Here is a 16,428-nt window from a genome sequence, read left to right as displayed (position 1 = left end):
CAACTTTTGTTTGTCCATCCTTCAAGGATCTGTGCAAGATCTCTGAGCATGTTAACTGTAATGGGATTTCGTGAATCCTCCCTCAGGCCATTGGTTCACGACCATCCAGCCAGAAGCCTTCAAACTAAGAAACTGTTGTGCTAATGACACCATGTACCTCAGCACATGCTGCTCTGTAATGGGCCATCTTGGTGACTGGCTTTCCTGATCCTAGAATTGCATGAAATCATTAAAACTTCTCTCATAGCTCTGCCGTGTGCACAGAGCTGCTGATCTCCATGCTACACTGACAGCCATCATACGTCGAGGTTCCATAGCACTAGCTGTTCCACCTGGTCCAGGGAAAAGGCACTTCTCCTGCTAGACTTGCCCCTTTTCAACTCCCCAGCCCATCTGGTCCCTGGGGATGAGTCAGCATTACCATGCTGACCCACTTCCCCTTTTGCAGCAGTTTCTGAGCCTCTCTTTAGGCTGCCCCCCCCCCATAAAACAGTATTCTCTCTCCCCCAGCTAGCTGGACAATGCCCCCCCCCCCCCCCCCCCCAAAAAAAAAAAAAAAAAAAAAAAAGGTGTGCTGGGGTCAAGCTCAGATTTTTAAGAAATCTTAAATAAAATTCTGGCTTGGCTTTCATATTTTAATCAGTAAAGAAATATTTTAACAAAACCTTTTGTTTCTTGTTTGTTTTATTCTAGGACATAAGTTCGGCGGTTGTATGTCTGACAACGTTTGGGCAAATTATTTCACACTGATAGCCTTGGGTATTTTCTGACTTGACTTTGTTATGAACTGGCACGAACTCTTCCTTCACTGAACCTTCAAATTTAACCGATCCGATCCTGCAATGAAATGCCTGTGATTGTAGGATCAGGGCCACAATGGCAGTGTTTTTATTTGATTATCCATGTAATCAGATATAACTTGACACTAAAGATGTATCAATTTTATTATGCTGATTTTTTTTAAAAAAAGAATGCTCTTGTCCTATGGATTGATTTAACATGTAAATAATTAGTAATGAGTTAATACTTAGTTTTCTTGGTGATTTATTTTTCATTCAAATACACATAGGTACATAGTGAAATTGATTGCATTGTTTTCCAGTGGGATATTCCTTGCCACTCGTTTGTCCTGTATAATGTGATATTGTAATTATACCTCAAGTTCAATATACTTTTATTTTGATACTGACAAATTTAGAAAACTAATAAGATGTAGGTTAAAAATGTGCTGTATTTACAAATACCTCTTATCAAATATCATATATAAAACATATAAGACTGTACAATATTGGTACATATATATATATATATATATATATATAGCATAATTCACATTGGGATAATGTATGTTTACAATCTCCTTGGGAATTAGAGAGTTTCTTTAGGGCTGGAATTTGTTGTGGCATGTGCGTAGCAGTCAAAGGTGAATTTCAAAAGATTAGGAGTTTGGATTCAATTTTCATAAGCATCAGATAATTTGAATGCTTATATAAATCTCATCCAAATCTTTGTCTATAACATTTCACTGGGAATATGATACTGTGACATAGAATCATAGATATAAATATTATGAGAATAACGATTCATCACTATTATTTATGATCATTGCCAGAAACTAGAAGTGGGTGGAAAAATGTATCTAAAAATTCTAAAAAATTAAATTAAAAAAAAAGTCTTATATAAGTTCAGATCCAGATATGGGTGAAATCTCAGGCTGGAGTATAGATGTTTTATTTTCTCTAAATCACTCCTTGTTGGTAGATGACAAAAATATAATACTGCAGAATGTGTAGTGCAGAATGAAACCGACACACAAATATTAAGAGTGGGCATTTTGTTATTTTGTGTTACAGCTGTTATTTCAAGAAACCAAGAAGGACCTGGAGAGATGGGAAAGGCTGTGCTCATTCCCAAAGATGACCAGGAGAAAATGAAAGAGCTGTTTAAAATCAATCAATTTAACCTTATGGCCAGTGACTTGATTGCACTTAACAGAAGTTTGCCAGATGTAAGATTGGAAGGGTGAGTTTGCAATGCACGATGTAATTCTCAATGCACATGGCTCAAAAGCCACATTATGGGCCACATTGTACCAACAGGTATTTGCTCAGAATTCCTCATTGATTTCAGGGCATGATATGGCCCAATATTTTGTGTGTATGTGTGTGTACAATGAGGAAAATTAGACCTCTGTCAAATATTCTAAAGCTGACTTTTATTTGTATTTTTTTAAATATACTATCACCAGACAACTGTGGCATGCACTGAGCAATTTATACAGCTCTCAGTTATCAGCTGTAGTACCGGGGGTGGGGGGGTGGAAATCTCTCTAATAATTCTACTTGAAACATATTGGGTGAAGATTTAACATGTGTGTGCTTAATCAGAATCTTTTTTTTTAAAGTAGTAAGAACTATTTCCAAATGATAGAAAGACACCCTGAGAAGTCAGTAACAACATTTTTTCTCAGACACCATCTCTAAAGTTGTGTTCTAATACAAATGTTTATGTATTTTAAAAAAAAGTTTCACAGGATGTAATATATGAAGTACTGTACAATTTTAGGTTGCATCAATCACTTCACGTTATGGCATATGACATAGGCTACGTCTACACTGCCGGCGGCAGAGCCGGCATTGCAGGATCGATTTTTGGGTTTGATTGAGCAGTTGTAAAGACTCGCTCAATCGAACCCAGAAGTCAACTCCGTAAATCCATCCCAGCAAGTAGCGTAGCGCTGCATCGACGGGAGGGCATTTCCCATCGGCGCAGCGCAGTGGAGACGCCACAGTAAGTAGGCAGTTACTGTACGTAGCTTGTGTATCTCCCATCGACTGTTGCTGAAATCCACAGCCAGTGTAGACTAGGCCATAGTTATCTAATGTGTGTCATGTCACTGGGATCATAGATACATTTTTTTTTCCAAGGGGTACTTCTGAATATGTTGTTAAAGTATCTATTTACTTCTGAAAATTCACAGTAATTACACACAGCTCCTGGCACTGAAGCACTAATGTTGGAAAAGAAAACTACCCCGAGTCTTCATGCTTACTTTCATCATAGGGTCTTGGGATATCCAGGACTTCACAGAAAATTCTTCAAGACAGTTTTGTAATGACAGCAAATCTGAGGCAATTTTTCTGTACCATACAATCATAGTAATTTGTAATATGTTGGCTCTGTGAGTGTCAATGAGTGTGTTGCCCTCAACTGGTTAATCCATGTAGCGGCTTTGAGATCTACTGGTGTCAGTGGCAACAACTCTCCTTCAATTAAGAGGTCTGTTTTTAATGGAGCCAAAGGGAAGTGTTCCATCCTTAGTGCTCTGTGTGAATGTATGCATGCACATGCAATTTATATAATAATTGTGAGTGTTGTCTGCAGTGTACGTGATACTACAAGTTACTGTGCCAAATAAAATTCCCCATTCATTGCTTTATCTAATGCTTCAGTGAAAGGTGGAAAAAAACTCCATATGGTCCCCGGCCTGTTAAGGCAATGGTGTATATGGAAGAGAATAGGAGGAAAAATTCCTTCCTGTTCCCCGACACGTTTATGTCCATACTTCCATGAAATAATAGAGTTACTGTAGCATAAGAAAGGCCCTTAATTTTCAGTTTTATCAGTTTTTCCTGAAAAATTCCCAGGTTTTACAAAAGATTTTATCCAGTTGTTACCAAATTTTGGATTACTCAAATACATGAAAATTCTGATTAAGAAAATCCAACACGACATTAGATTAATTTACTTCCTCTACCTCTTCCACTTCTGAGCCCACTCTTCTCTATTTGTTGCTTTATTTCTCCCTTCCTGTTCTTGATATTTACCCAGAAAGCCTCATCTCTTCTCTATTTTGCCACCTAGATATTCTGATAATGGCAGGTTTATCAATGTAATAAATTGCTAAACTTGTTCTCTCAAATGACTCCCGAATTGGATCCCACTTTTACCTTGGTCTTGCTGGACTTTCCATCCCTATACAGACACTTTTTGATAGGCTACTTTTCTCTCCCTGCATTCTCTCCAGTTCTCCCTTCCTTGACGAGAACTCATCATAAAGAAAGATAGATCAACTTCTGGGTAGTTAAAAATCTACACTCATGCATGATCTAACAAGCTTATTTGCATATAAATATAAAATATATCTTTTAAGAAACATACTGAAAGAGCAACTCAAACATAACACGTTTATTCAATATTTAAATGTTGAATTTATGTATTCCATATGTTTTATTTTGATGTGTGAATTATAAGGTTTCAACCACCAGATGAAAGCTACTATCTGAACAGATAAGGAAGGATAAGAAAGCTTGTCTAAGTAGTTCATCTACCCTTAGGCTCATCATTCTGTAAAAGTGTCAACAGTTGGCATATGAAACAGGATCATTTCAGTTATGTTACTGTATCTTCCCTAATCCTTCAGTATTCCTTTAGAACAATATCCATTAGTCAAACTGATTGGCTGGTACTTATTACTAATAATTTAGTGCCTGATTATGCAAATGCTCTGACACTTGAGTAATGTGAGTACTCAGGAGTTGATTTGCTTATGAGAATGTCTGTGGGATTGATTGCTAGATTATTTAGGAAAAGTGAGAGGCAAACTGTAAATTGTAAAAACAAAACAACCCCCTCCCCCCACCCCAAAAACAAACCAAAAAAAATCCCCCAGAAACAACCAATTTAAAATTATTTCTCATTTAAAAAAATATTCCTAGAATATCATGACCTATGCTTAACTCTCAATTATTTTAGCTTACAATTCATTTATCTAAAAAAATGTGAACATATTTAAATGCACACGAATTGTCAAGACTTCTAAATCTCCAATTATGCATGCTTTTAAAATTGAATCTTCACTTAGCATAAATTGTCCTGCTTACATATGTTTGGTTTAAAAATTAACATCTCCAGCTCTGAGTGAAATTTAAATAAAGCAAACAACTCCCCCACACACATGCGCATGCACACAGAAACTCTCCCTCCCCCCCCAGTATTAGGATGAGTCTCTTGCATGAACCATGCATGTATGCATCTCCTTGAACTGTAGTCATTTGAAAGTCAGTGTTGGTAACATTTAAGACAAAGCTGTATCAGCAATTTTCCCTACAAGGCAATATTTCTGGTAATTGTGTGGTAATTATTGGCAAACCTTAACTTATCTTGTACAGTGATGACTGCAATTATTGTGTGCACGTGCAGATAAGTTTTTGTGGTGAAATTAGTCCAAGGACAGTGGATTTTTTTTCATTACTCAGAGTGAAAAGATCCATTTATAAAAACCAAGGACCTGATTGGTGGTGGTGATTTGCATGACATTGCTTGTGGGTTTTTTTTTTTTTTGGTTTTTTTTTTTGGTGTACAGCCAGTATAGCTGGCCATTTAGGAAATTAGAGCTGGTGTGGCAGTTCCTACACCACCACCCAGCCTGCATTTGGTTTAGGGAGCAAGCATGCCTGGTGAAAAAGGCCATGGCCAGAATGGGTCTGTGACCTGTCCGTGTCTAGGGTAGCCACCTGAAAATGCCAAGGTCAAGGCAGGCTGCAAAAGGAGAGCAGATTCTCCCAGCACTGGTGGGTGACACTGAAGTCAGACTTCCCAACCAGCCACAAACAGTGCTTCTGATTCCCCACACTGGTTATCAAGAAGAAAAAATAAAAATATACACCGCCCTCTTTACTGCATTTCAGTCTCTTGCTCCCAATCAGCCATTAGATCCAATAGAGATCAGTTATTTAAAACTCTGTACTCTTTACTAAAAAGGTTTCTCCTGACCCCAAAGGGTCAGCCACGGTACCAGATCAATATAAGTTTGGATTTTACCCAAAATACCACACTGCCAGCCAATCATTTAGTAACTAAAAGTAAAGGTTTATTATAAAAAGAAAAACAAACTATAAGAGAAATGTTAAAGGATTAAATCAATCAGATACATACAAATGATTTGAAAGTCCATATATATCCGATTTCTAGTACAATTGTAGAGTTTGCAGTCTTGAATAGTCCCTCTGGTATACATCCAGTACCTGGATGGGTCTCAGTCCTTTGTTTCACAGCTTCAGTTCAGTTCAATTGTAGATGAGTTGATCCAGAGGTAGGCTGGAGATTAAAGACAGACTAAAGACAAAATGTATGTTGGGCAGCTGCCTTTTATGTCCTTTGGTCTTTGCCATGCTGCTTGTGGAATTTTACAGGAATAAGATGGAGTCCAGAGTCACATGAGTAAGTCCTTGTGACTCATCAGGTATATCCTTGGCTTCTCCCCCTGGCCCATTGTACCTGTGAGTTTCTTTAATGGGCCATTAAGCAGGCGCTTGTTCTGCAGCCATACTGTCTGGGGTGTCGCCCAGATACAGCACAATTTGAAATACAGGTATATTAACTATATCCATAACTTCCATTACACATATAACACATGAACATAAACATTATCATCTTACTTAGGACATTATAGCCTTTCTAACAGTACCTGACATGGCATATCTCACATGAATTACTATGATTTTGACATATTGATGTTAAACAACATAATAAATGCCCCCGCCCCCAATCCAGCCAGCATGACATCCCCAACGTGAGATTGGTGTAGAAGGGAGTAATCAGAGCTCCTGAATACACCTCAAGGGCCCCCCTAATCCAGCCAGCGTCATAGGGTCTACCTTCGGAAGCGAGCACAATTTAGAGCCCCCAATCACGCCTCTCAAAGTTACATCAAAGATCAGCCTGGGGATCAAAGGCTAGCTTTGCAAATACTTGTCCTAAGCTATGCCATGCAGTCTTCAGGTCTAGCCGAGGATCAAGGACTGAATAGTGTATAGAAGTGTAATCGCGAGAATTCAGTAGAACCTGAGAGTTACAAACAACTCAGGAATGAAGATTGTTCATAACTCTGAACAAAACGTTATGGTGGTTCTTTCAAAAGTTTACAACTGAATACTGACTTATTATGGCTTTGAAACTTTTCTATGTAGAAGAAAAATGCTACTTTTAACAATCTGAATTTAAATGAAACAATCACAGCAGTTGTTTCCTTACCTTGTCAAATCTTTTTTTAAACTTCCCCTTTATCTTTTTAGTAGTTTACATTTAACACACTGCTTTACTATATTTGCAGGGTTTTTTTGGTCTCTGCTGCTGCCTGATTGTCCACTTCCATTTCCAAATGAGGTGTATGGTTGATCAGTCAGTTCATAACCGAGGTTCTACTGTATTTCGATATAGAGAATTTAACTTTAAAAGAGGAAAATTTAAGACCCAAAGGACTCAATGTTCTTTTGAAAGTTTGCCTGTTCTTCTGTAAAGCATGAAAAAATTAAATTTGTGAAATAGGGTGAAATTTACAGCTTAATGGATAGCTACATTCAGTTTAAAGAGAAATGAAGCATTCTATTAATGCTGTAAGAAATATTCCTAAATGCATTTCCAGGATCAAAAGAAGCTTTTTTATTTTTTAGCTTCTGTCTGAAAGATGAAAAGTATTGAGAGATATGAAAAACTCTCTCTCTCCATTTTTCTTCAGACAGATGCTTTCTGTATACTGTCTTTAGGGAGTGTTAAATTGTTTTCACTGCCAACTTACAATGCTTTGTTACTGAGTAGGAATATGATTTCATGGTTAATATGACAGGAAGACATATTTATATTGACATGGGAGACGTAGGCATACGTCTGATGATTTGCATTGGGTCGCAAAGTTGCCATACCTGCTAGATTATAAATGCAGACTTTTCCTTTGGAGATCTGAGCGTTTTCTGAATTGCTGTTACTATGGCAACATTAGATGAATGGGAAATAAATGTTCTTGTTACACAGGTTACCAATGGTGATAAGTTTGTGTGTGCACATCCTTAATGCCAGTTCCCATTGCCAAAGTGCCACTCCCACCATTAGAGTTATTGAGTTGTGTGTGGCAGTGAGCTGATTTATGCAGGGGCTGAACACCTGCAAACAAGATGGGCCAACAGAAGAAACCCGTACAAAAAGTCCTGTTGTTAATTCTTGTTTAATAACCTGATTCTTCATTCATGGTAAAGTTTATTGGAAAAACATCAGCTCTTTGACTTGTGGCCTGCTGAGAAATAGAAATCTGAAGGAGGCGACACAGGGTGACTATGTTTATTTTTCCCTGGTCCCTTCATTGTATTTGTTGTTCAGTTCCTCAGTCGGCTCTGTTCCTGTTGTGGTGTGAGCTGGAGTAAAATGAGGCAGATGCTATTGCTTCAGGGTTCAATATTTTTGTCAGAGACAGGCTGCTGGTCCATCTTTGTGATACCTCTATAGAAAGCGGAACAGCCTCAACAGGAGAGAATGAGAAAAACCCACCCCAAAATAGCAAATAGCCTGGTAGTCAAGGCACTCATCTGGTATGTGGAAGACTGAGCCTCAGGTCCCTGCTCCACATTATGCAGAGTGGGGATTTAAATGTGGCTCTTCCATATCCTAGCTGAGTGCTTTAACTATTGGGCATAAGGGGATGCTGTCCGGGGCTCTCTGCTCGGTGTCCCCTTCTGGCTCCCTTCGTTTATACCTCTGACCCTCACTCCCTTTCCTGTTTTTACATTTGTTGTCCCCAGGAATTAGTTACATCCTAGGTCCAGTGGCTCCTCCCCTCCGGCTGGGGGAGGGGCCTTGAGCGGTGGGCGGGCTAATGCCTGCCCACCTCCTAGTTTGTAAATAGGATAAGGGGGTAGAGTGGGAGGGCAGTGGCACCTCATTCTCTTTTGAGACAGGACTGACTGGTCTTAGGTGCTTATCTCTAGGAAGAGGATTCAGTACTGTGAATCCTCACAGAAGCAATGCCCTCTGGCCCAGAGTTAGGTGCATAACTTCCTTTGGAGGAGGGGAGTAGAAGTTGGGGCTTAAGCCATAACCTCTTGTCATCTCCTACTGCTAGGTAAGGTGGCTCCCTGCTCAGCTTGTCAGCTCCTGTGAATCATCTTTCTTAGAAGGTTACTCTCCCCCTACGTTGGTTAGGAAGCGTGGGTGCCCAGCTCGGATTCCAGTGGGTGGCAAGGCACCTAATCATTAGGCATGGCAATACTGAGTCTGAATCCCCTTTGCGGATTCAGCTCTGTGTGTCTTGTATCTTCTGCAAAAGAGTGTTTTTCAGTGAAAACAGCACGTCTTTTGAATTTCTGTCCCTGATTTATCATCATCTTCAGAATTTTTCTCTTCCAAATCTGATTTAGCACATATATTAGTATGACCTTTTGAAAATTACACTAATTCAGCATAGAAAAACATGATTTTCATTTTATTTCTAAGAATTGTCTCAAGCATTTTAAAAATCACCTTCAATCTCTTTCTTGAGAAGCCTCTGACAACATATTGTGAAGAATATTCTATATGCTGTATAAACCCATTAGAGTTGGATTTTTCGGTTTTAGGTTCATATGAATTTGCTTCTGATCACAAAAATTCACATGAGAACAAAATCGTGAGGCTTTTATTTTGCTGCTGTGGAAACACTTTCTTCTGAAGCACCTATGTGTAATTATTGCTTTCTTTATATCTTTCATTAAAAACCACAACATTTGAGCATCGTCTGAAATAAAAATATTCCAGATCATAATTAAAGTATTATGAATATTCATCATCATCTGAAATTTCAGATCTTGAAAACTTTAATAGTCTGTGGTCAGACTGACTCTTTTGTTAGCTGTCCTTGATATTCACTTTAATACAGCCTCTGAATATTAAAAAGAAATGTATCAGAACTCTATATTTCTTGATGTCTCATGAAAGAATGAGAGAACATTTCATTTCAATATATTTTCATAATAACAAATTCATTTTTCTGAGCAATATGGTAAATGAATGTTCCGTCTCATTTTGGTGTTTATGAAAACTGCAAGAAAAACTACTATAGAGATTTGATAGAAAGCTAGTCACAGTATTTACTATGGAAACTTTTTTACAAGCCCAATTTTGAACTGATCTTTTAACTTCTCCATAACAGAACTAATCTGTTTGAATTTTTTCATATAAGTTTCGAAGCCAGAGGGAACATTCTTTAAGAATTTTTAATGATCATTGGACAAAGCATTGTGGAGGAATATAAGGTCTGTCATTTTTTTGCAAGTCATACAGTAGAACCTCATAGTTACGAACACCAGAGTTACAAACTGACCAATCAACCACACACCTCATTTGGAACCAGAAATACGCAACCAAGCAGCAGCAGACAAAATATTTTTAAAAAGCAAATACAGTACAGTACTGTGATAAATGTAAACTACTAAAAAAAAAGGGAAGGCAGCATTTTTCTTCTGCATAGTAATGTTTCAATACTGTATTAAGTCAATGTCAACTTTTGAAAAAGCAACCATAACGTTTTGTTCAGCGTTACGAACATTTCAGAGTTACGAATAACCTCCATTCCCAAAGTGTTCGTAACTCTGAGGTTCTACTGTATTTGTAGCTGTTTTTGGAATACAATATCTCAAAAATTTCTTGGCTGAGAAATTCCAATTTTTGGTTTATTTTGCTTTACTTGACAAGAATTTCTTTAAAAAAACCAAAAAAACCCCAAAAAACAACAAAAAAAACCCACTACCATGTTCTGACTTTTTTCCTTTAAACTACCAAAATTCTTTTAAATGTTTTATTTTTGTTCCTTAAGTGATTAATGTGTATTTTCAACATTAATTCTAGCTGATCTAAAATTTTTGTTTTGGAATTTTTTTAGCTTTGAGTCAGTTATCACAAAATTAGATAACTCCTTGGGTATTTGCAACCAATTAACAGGAATATCCAGTTAAAATACTTGACTGTTCCAGTAATGCTCATTGTGAGGCAAAAATAACGTTTGGTCTTTAAAGTGCTACAGAACTCTCGTTATGTTTGGATTTTGTTTGTTTTTTAATGTCCCAGCTGACCGAATATATTTAATGGCAGTTATGAAAGCCTGCCCCTTGCTTCTTTTATAAACAGAAGAGGTAAGGGAGAGCTTCAGAACTGATTTCAAAGAGCAGGAAGGAGGATTTTAAGTAGCGCACACTTTGTAATCTCAGTCTGTAGACTTCCCAGGCTCCTCTTTTGTGATGGAAATCTTCAAAAGAGCACTTGCTTTTGGAACCAACCTATTTATTACATTGAGTGCATATCTAATCAGCTACTTGGGGAGGCAGATGTTTTTCAACATATTTTCCTATAGCTCACTTGATATTCATTATTATTTACTTGACTTGAAAACAGATTTCACAGCAACAATTACAGGAATTTGCTGCTTAGTTGATTGTACAGTTCACATACTCACAGGGACTATCACGTTAGAAAGGTGCCTTTAAAGTAGTTTAACACAAAGTTCCCTATTACAGATATCACTGATCATTGAAAGTGACTAAAACATTTACTTAAAATTACTTCATGGGCATTTTTGTTGTTGTTGCTATAGCTTAGAATTATTGACAAATAAACATAATCTCTGTTTATGGAACTCCTTTTCCTTCCTGTGGAATATATTCACACTCCTATCTGTGGGCGTGCGTGTCTGTGGTAGGTAATATGCAAACAGTTTCTGTTTACTACAGCTTTTGGAGAAGTGTCAGAGGGTGGAATGGGGCTTATAGGGGAGAAGTGGGGAGTTGTTTTTGGGGTGCTTTTGTCTTTATCATCTAACTCATTGTACTGGGCTAAATTCACCCCCAGGGTTTACATTTGCTTCTGACAGTGAAAACCCTGTGCATGGTCCCAATCGAGGAAAGCATTCATTGCAGGTAGCGGGTGACTGCAAGCTCTGTTCTGCTGGGAAGGCTTAAGTGCTACATGGTAGGGAAAATGCTAAGTTTCAGTACCTCCAAACATATTTTTAGGGGGAAGTGTTGATGAAACCAATAGGTTAGATGGCTCCTTGTTTGTCTTGGAAGGAAACACTTGGAAGAAGAACCTTCATACAATTTAATACTTGGATAAACTGCTTCTGTAGTGGTGGTCATAACCACTTTATTTGCTTTGCATCATCAATTATTAGTTCATTCCTAGCTTTTGAGTCTAAAGTTGCTTCAAGTTGTAATATTACAAGCTATTCTGTTAGTTAATTTTTGAGCATACAAGAGATGCAGAGAAAAATGCAAACTGCTCAGATCTTCTCAATTATCTGTCTCAAACTGTATAATCTTTCACTGACGAAAATGGATTAGAAAGCCTACAGAGATGAAACTAATTAGTCCTGCTAGAAATTGTTATTAAATGAAAGTTTAGAAATGTACCTACCTTGTAAACAAACAAAAGCAAAACAAACAAACAAACAACACAATCCATCACCTTGGAAGACTGCCATTTGGGAGAAAAAAAATATAAACAGATCAAAGCCAGTTCCCAACACATACATTAGCTAATGACTATTAATACTAAACCAGGAAAAAAGATAAGCATATTCATCTCCTGACACCAAGAAAGATATGATAATGATTAAACAGACTTTCTAAATTGATTTTGTGGGTCTGTCATCCATACTGTCATACAACAAATGAACCAATTAAAATCTGTCTTTTCCCCTTTTTCTTTCTGGATCTTGTTACTGTTTTCCCAATACAGAAGTAAGTGCCTGATTCCATTGTCACTTTCACCAGTATTATACCCGTGTGACTCTGTTGTTTACAGGTTACTTCTGGATACACTAGTGCATTGGAGAGCAAAATCATGCTCTAAGTCTGTGAAGATACCTAAATTGAACGGAACTTAATGAAGTTTTTTTAAAAAAGTCCCTGTCAGGTGCCAGCTCTGGAAAAAAATTAGTAAGCTTGGGCTACACACTTCCGTGTTTTGGAGGCCTCTGGCAGATTTTGGGAAATACACCTGGATGAGGACAGTTCCAGATACACTATATTTGCTATGCCATTTGGCAACTATGGTTTCTGCTGGTAATCGTTATGCACTAGAAATGTTCCACAATAAGTTACTTATTTGTACTGTGGTAGCACTTAGGAGTCCCAGTCGTGGACTTGGATCCCATTGTGCTAGAAGCTGTACACAGAACAAAAACGTGGTCCTTTCCCCAAAGAGTTTGTAATTGAAGAATAAGACGAGACTACAGATGAATACAGACAGAGGGACAAAGATGGAGTACAATGAAACGATGTGGCAATACTGGTCAGAGTAGAGCTAGTCAAAATTTGGGATTTCCACAATTTTGTGGGAAATTTTAGTACTTAGAAATTTGGCAGTTTTTTTAAATTTCCTGCAAAATGGAAATTGCTTAAATGTTTTATTTTGGAAACAACAACAAGCAGTGTTCTTGAAAGTATATATGTTTCCTGGACCCCCAGCAGTTGCTGATTGAAATTGATATGATTCTTGTAATTTTCACCTGGTCATCAGTGGTCAGTTTCACTCCTGCTACTTAGAGGTGAGCCCAGGGAAAGTGATAAGAATCATGTAAATTTCAATTAGCTGCCAGGGCTTCCAGGGTCTACAGCTTCTGGGCAGCCCTCTTATAGGCCCCCCCCAGGGCTTCAAGATGCCTGAGTGACCTGGCTCCCTGAGCTTCCTGACTCCTACAGGCCATGGAGACACCTGCCCCAAGGATTGAGCAACCTGGGGACCCAATAGGCCCAGGAGCTTGGAAGCCCTGGGGTCCACAGCCCTTGGGCAGCCTTCTTGAAGGGGCTGCCCCAGAGCTGTGGACCCTGTAAGTTGGGTCTTCCCAGTTGTCTTCCAGGCAAGCTGCAAGAAACCAGGGAGCTGTCGGGAAACCTATGGTTTGTCAGAGGTTTGTGGAACCTAATAGCCTTCTGCAAAACATTTCAGGTTAGACAAATTTTGCATTTTCTGACAAAAATGCATGACCAGTTCTATTGGCCAGCATGATAGGCAGTGGTCTCAGCATCCCAGCTGCTTAACTATTTGTTAAGTTTTTTTTGTAAGTATCAAGGTAAAGGAGAGTCTTAAGGAATTTTAAGTTAGCAGCAATGTTAGCGAGAACACGCAGTACTACTGCTTCTACTGATCATGTAGTCTGGGGTAAAATGAGAGAGAAACATGACACCATGCTAAAAAGCATTCTGATTGTGTCAAGGAGAGATGGTTTGAAATTTAATACAGGAAAATATGGTGTAATAAAACTGCAGGTAAGGGATCAGGGAAATGTGTTTACCAGAAAAGGCATCTAACTATGTAACACCAAGGAAGAGTTAATTGTGAAAAAGCCAGTACCTCAGAATTAATAGGAATTCCACAGATACCCAAAAATAGTCATCTAGTTCTCCAAATTCCTGCCCAAATATCCGCAGTACTGGTGCTATGGAGGGGAAGATACTGCTGAACCCTTACACAGTTCTGCAGTGGAAGGAGCAATCCACCTCTTTGATGACTTGCATAAGAGTCAGGCAAAAATCCAGTTCCTACCATTAAGAAGAGTTCAGGGATTGCTCCCTCCCCATTCTCCTGAACAATAATAGAACAACAGCCCTAGCCTCATCATGTGTGTCTCACAGTTCAGGGCAATTGCACTTGTACTCCTCCTCTGTGGTCCCTCAAAGGCACCTTAGGCTCACAGCCCCTCATGTCCTTTCTTGGGTGAGGACCTGCATCCTTCCTGTCTCCCTTCTGGGTTTTTTCCTTCCCTATACAGTTCCTATTAGTACTATGATATTCCCAGCAAGCCAGACTACCAGCAGCCCAGCGTCTGCACTTTGCTTTCTCTCCAGAGTCTACGGATAACTCTACTTGCCAGCAGTTACCAAATAGCTCTTTATAAGCAAGTATATTTATTCTTAAGGTAAAAGTGTTACAGAGAAAATATAATGAAATAACTTATGTGACTGCTAAAAAGCTTATCAGGTATTATCCCAACTTCACCCTTGGGCTCTGGTAGGCGTCAGTCCTTCAAACACACAACTGGGTTTTTCCTGTGGTTACAACTTCACAACTGTCTCAGATTCAGAATCAGGACAGCCATGGATAGTTTAGTCTTCCCTTTATACAGCTTGAGCCTTTGATAGTGGCCTCATGTAACAGGTGGCCAGCAGACACAGACCCACTTCTTAGGGCATAGCTTCAAAAGGCTGTTTTTTGCATAACCAGAGCTGGGGAATTTGCATTCACCATCACCTAGGTATTCCCCAGGAAAAGCATTTAATACTCTTCGTTCCAAAAGTCTGTTCTTGTCTGGCACATTTTTCGGTATAGACCTCTGAACCACCAGGTCTCTCATCTGTCATATCTCCCCACTTGAGAGGTTATGTACAATCCTAGCCCACAATAATACATAAACCATTCATTTAGTACTTCAACTTAATTCAGTAAGGTCAATAAGGTCTCCCAAGGATATGACAGAGTGTCAACCAGCAAAGCTAGTTGACAAGCAGGGGGAGCATGATCTATTTCATGAAGGGGCAGGGCAGCATTCATACTCCCCATACACACTGAGGAGGCTGCTGTGGAAGCACAGAAGGAGGAAGATACAAAGGTGTTCAGTGTATCTGGACTGGGATACAGATCCTTAAATCTATTCTTTATTCTTGAAACTATAAAGCCTCTATTTCTACAGTTCCCTACCTAAACTTCTTAGTTTCTTTAGTTCACTTTGCAGCTTTCCCAGTCCTGGTCCGTCTTTGTCTAGAATCTTCTAAATTTCAGACTCTCCCTCAGTTCCAAGACATGGATGTTCATAATCTTTGAATGGAAAAGAAAGGATCCAGAACTGCTTATTCAACCTATTCTGCTGAATGGTTTCTTCAAGTTTTCTTTCTGTTCCTCTAACATATTCTTGTAGTGTATGTGTATGATCTCATCCTCACAATGCTCAAATATTCCCCTAATTATTTTATAATTAGGTTATACACATTTTTAAAGAGACAGCAAAATAATTTAAGCCCAAATAACTTCAATTTAAAGTAATCAGGTATCAGTTTTAGTAGCAAAGACCAAACCTTAATCAGTGTTAATATTTTCATTACACAATGCAAAACTGTTCTATAGCTTATTCTAGTTATGTACATTGGTATCAAGATTCTAAAGTTGTCATAAGAGCTGTTACAGGAAATTATTTTGATCATGGAAGGAGACCTGAACATAACTGCAATCTAAATAATTTCTTACATAATTGCATAAATCTATAATATTAACTGTTTTCACTAGCTCGTTCTTTGTAGAATTGGTCCTAAAATTAAAAATAAATTAGTAATATATCTACTAGCCAGCTATTCAGTGCAAGAAAATCTCTATTCTGTGTGCAGCCTTCTAGACTTTTGGAGCTTGTCTTTATAGATTTATACTGGAATACCTCCCTGGAGCCAGGTTCAGTACAGACTGGCAGATTTTACTTCACAGTAGGCTACTACCAGGAAGCAGAAAAGACTATTTTTGAAATTGTCTTTAACATAGTCTTTGTAATTCTTATTAGAGTTGAAGAATTTTCTTTTTATATAAAAAGAATATTATTCATGACTCAAATGAAGGATTATTGGTCATTATGCAACACCTTAC

The 16,428-nt window shown here is 38.3% G+C and overlaps 1 protein-coding gene across 1 annotated transcript in view; it reads left to right on the top strand.

Annotated features, from left to right (window-relative positions):
• Window positions 1-16,428, top strand: part of GALNT13 (polypeptide N-acetylgalactosaminyltransferase 13) — a 317,135-nt gene that overhangs the window by 139,533 nt on the left and 161,174 nt on the right. The window contains exon 4 of the mRNA XM_067549430.1: window positions 1,854-2,022. Within this exon, the coding sequence (XP_067405531.1) occupies window positions 1,854-2,022 (169 nt within the window). The remainder of the gene's footprint in view (window positions 1-1,853; window positions 2,023-16,428) is intronic.

The sequence above is a fragment of the Emydura macquarii genome, unplaced genomic scaffold, assembly GCF_026122565.2.
Source record: "Emydura macquarii macquarii isolate MOO-44397 ecotype Brisbane River unplaced genomic scaffold, CSIRO-AGI_Emac_v2 contig_1253, whole genome shotgun sequence".
NCBI lineage: Eukaryota > Metazoa > Chordata > Testudines > Chelidae > Emydura > Emydura macquarii.
The sequence above is the reverse complement of the archived record's forward strand: the minus strand, read 5'-3'. Positions and strand labels throughout refer to the sequence as shown.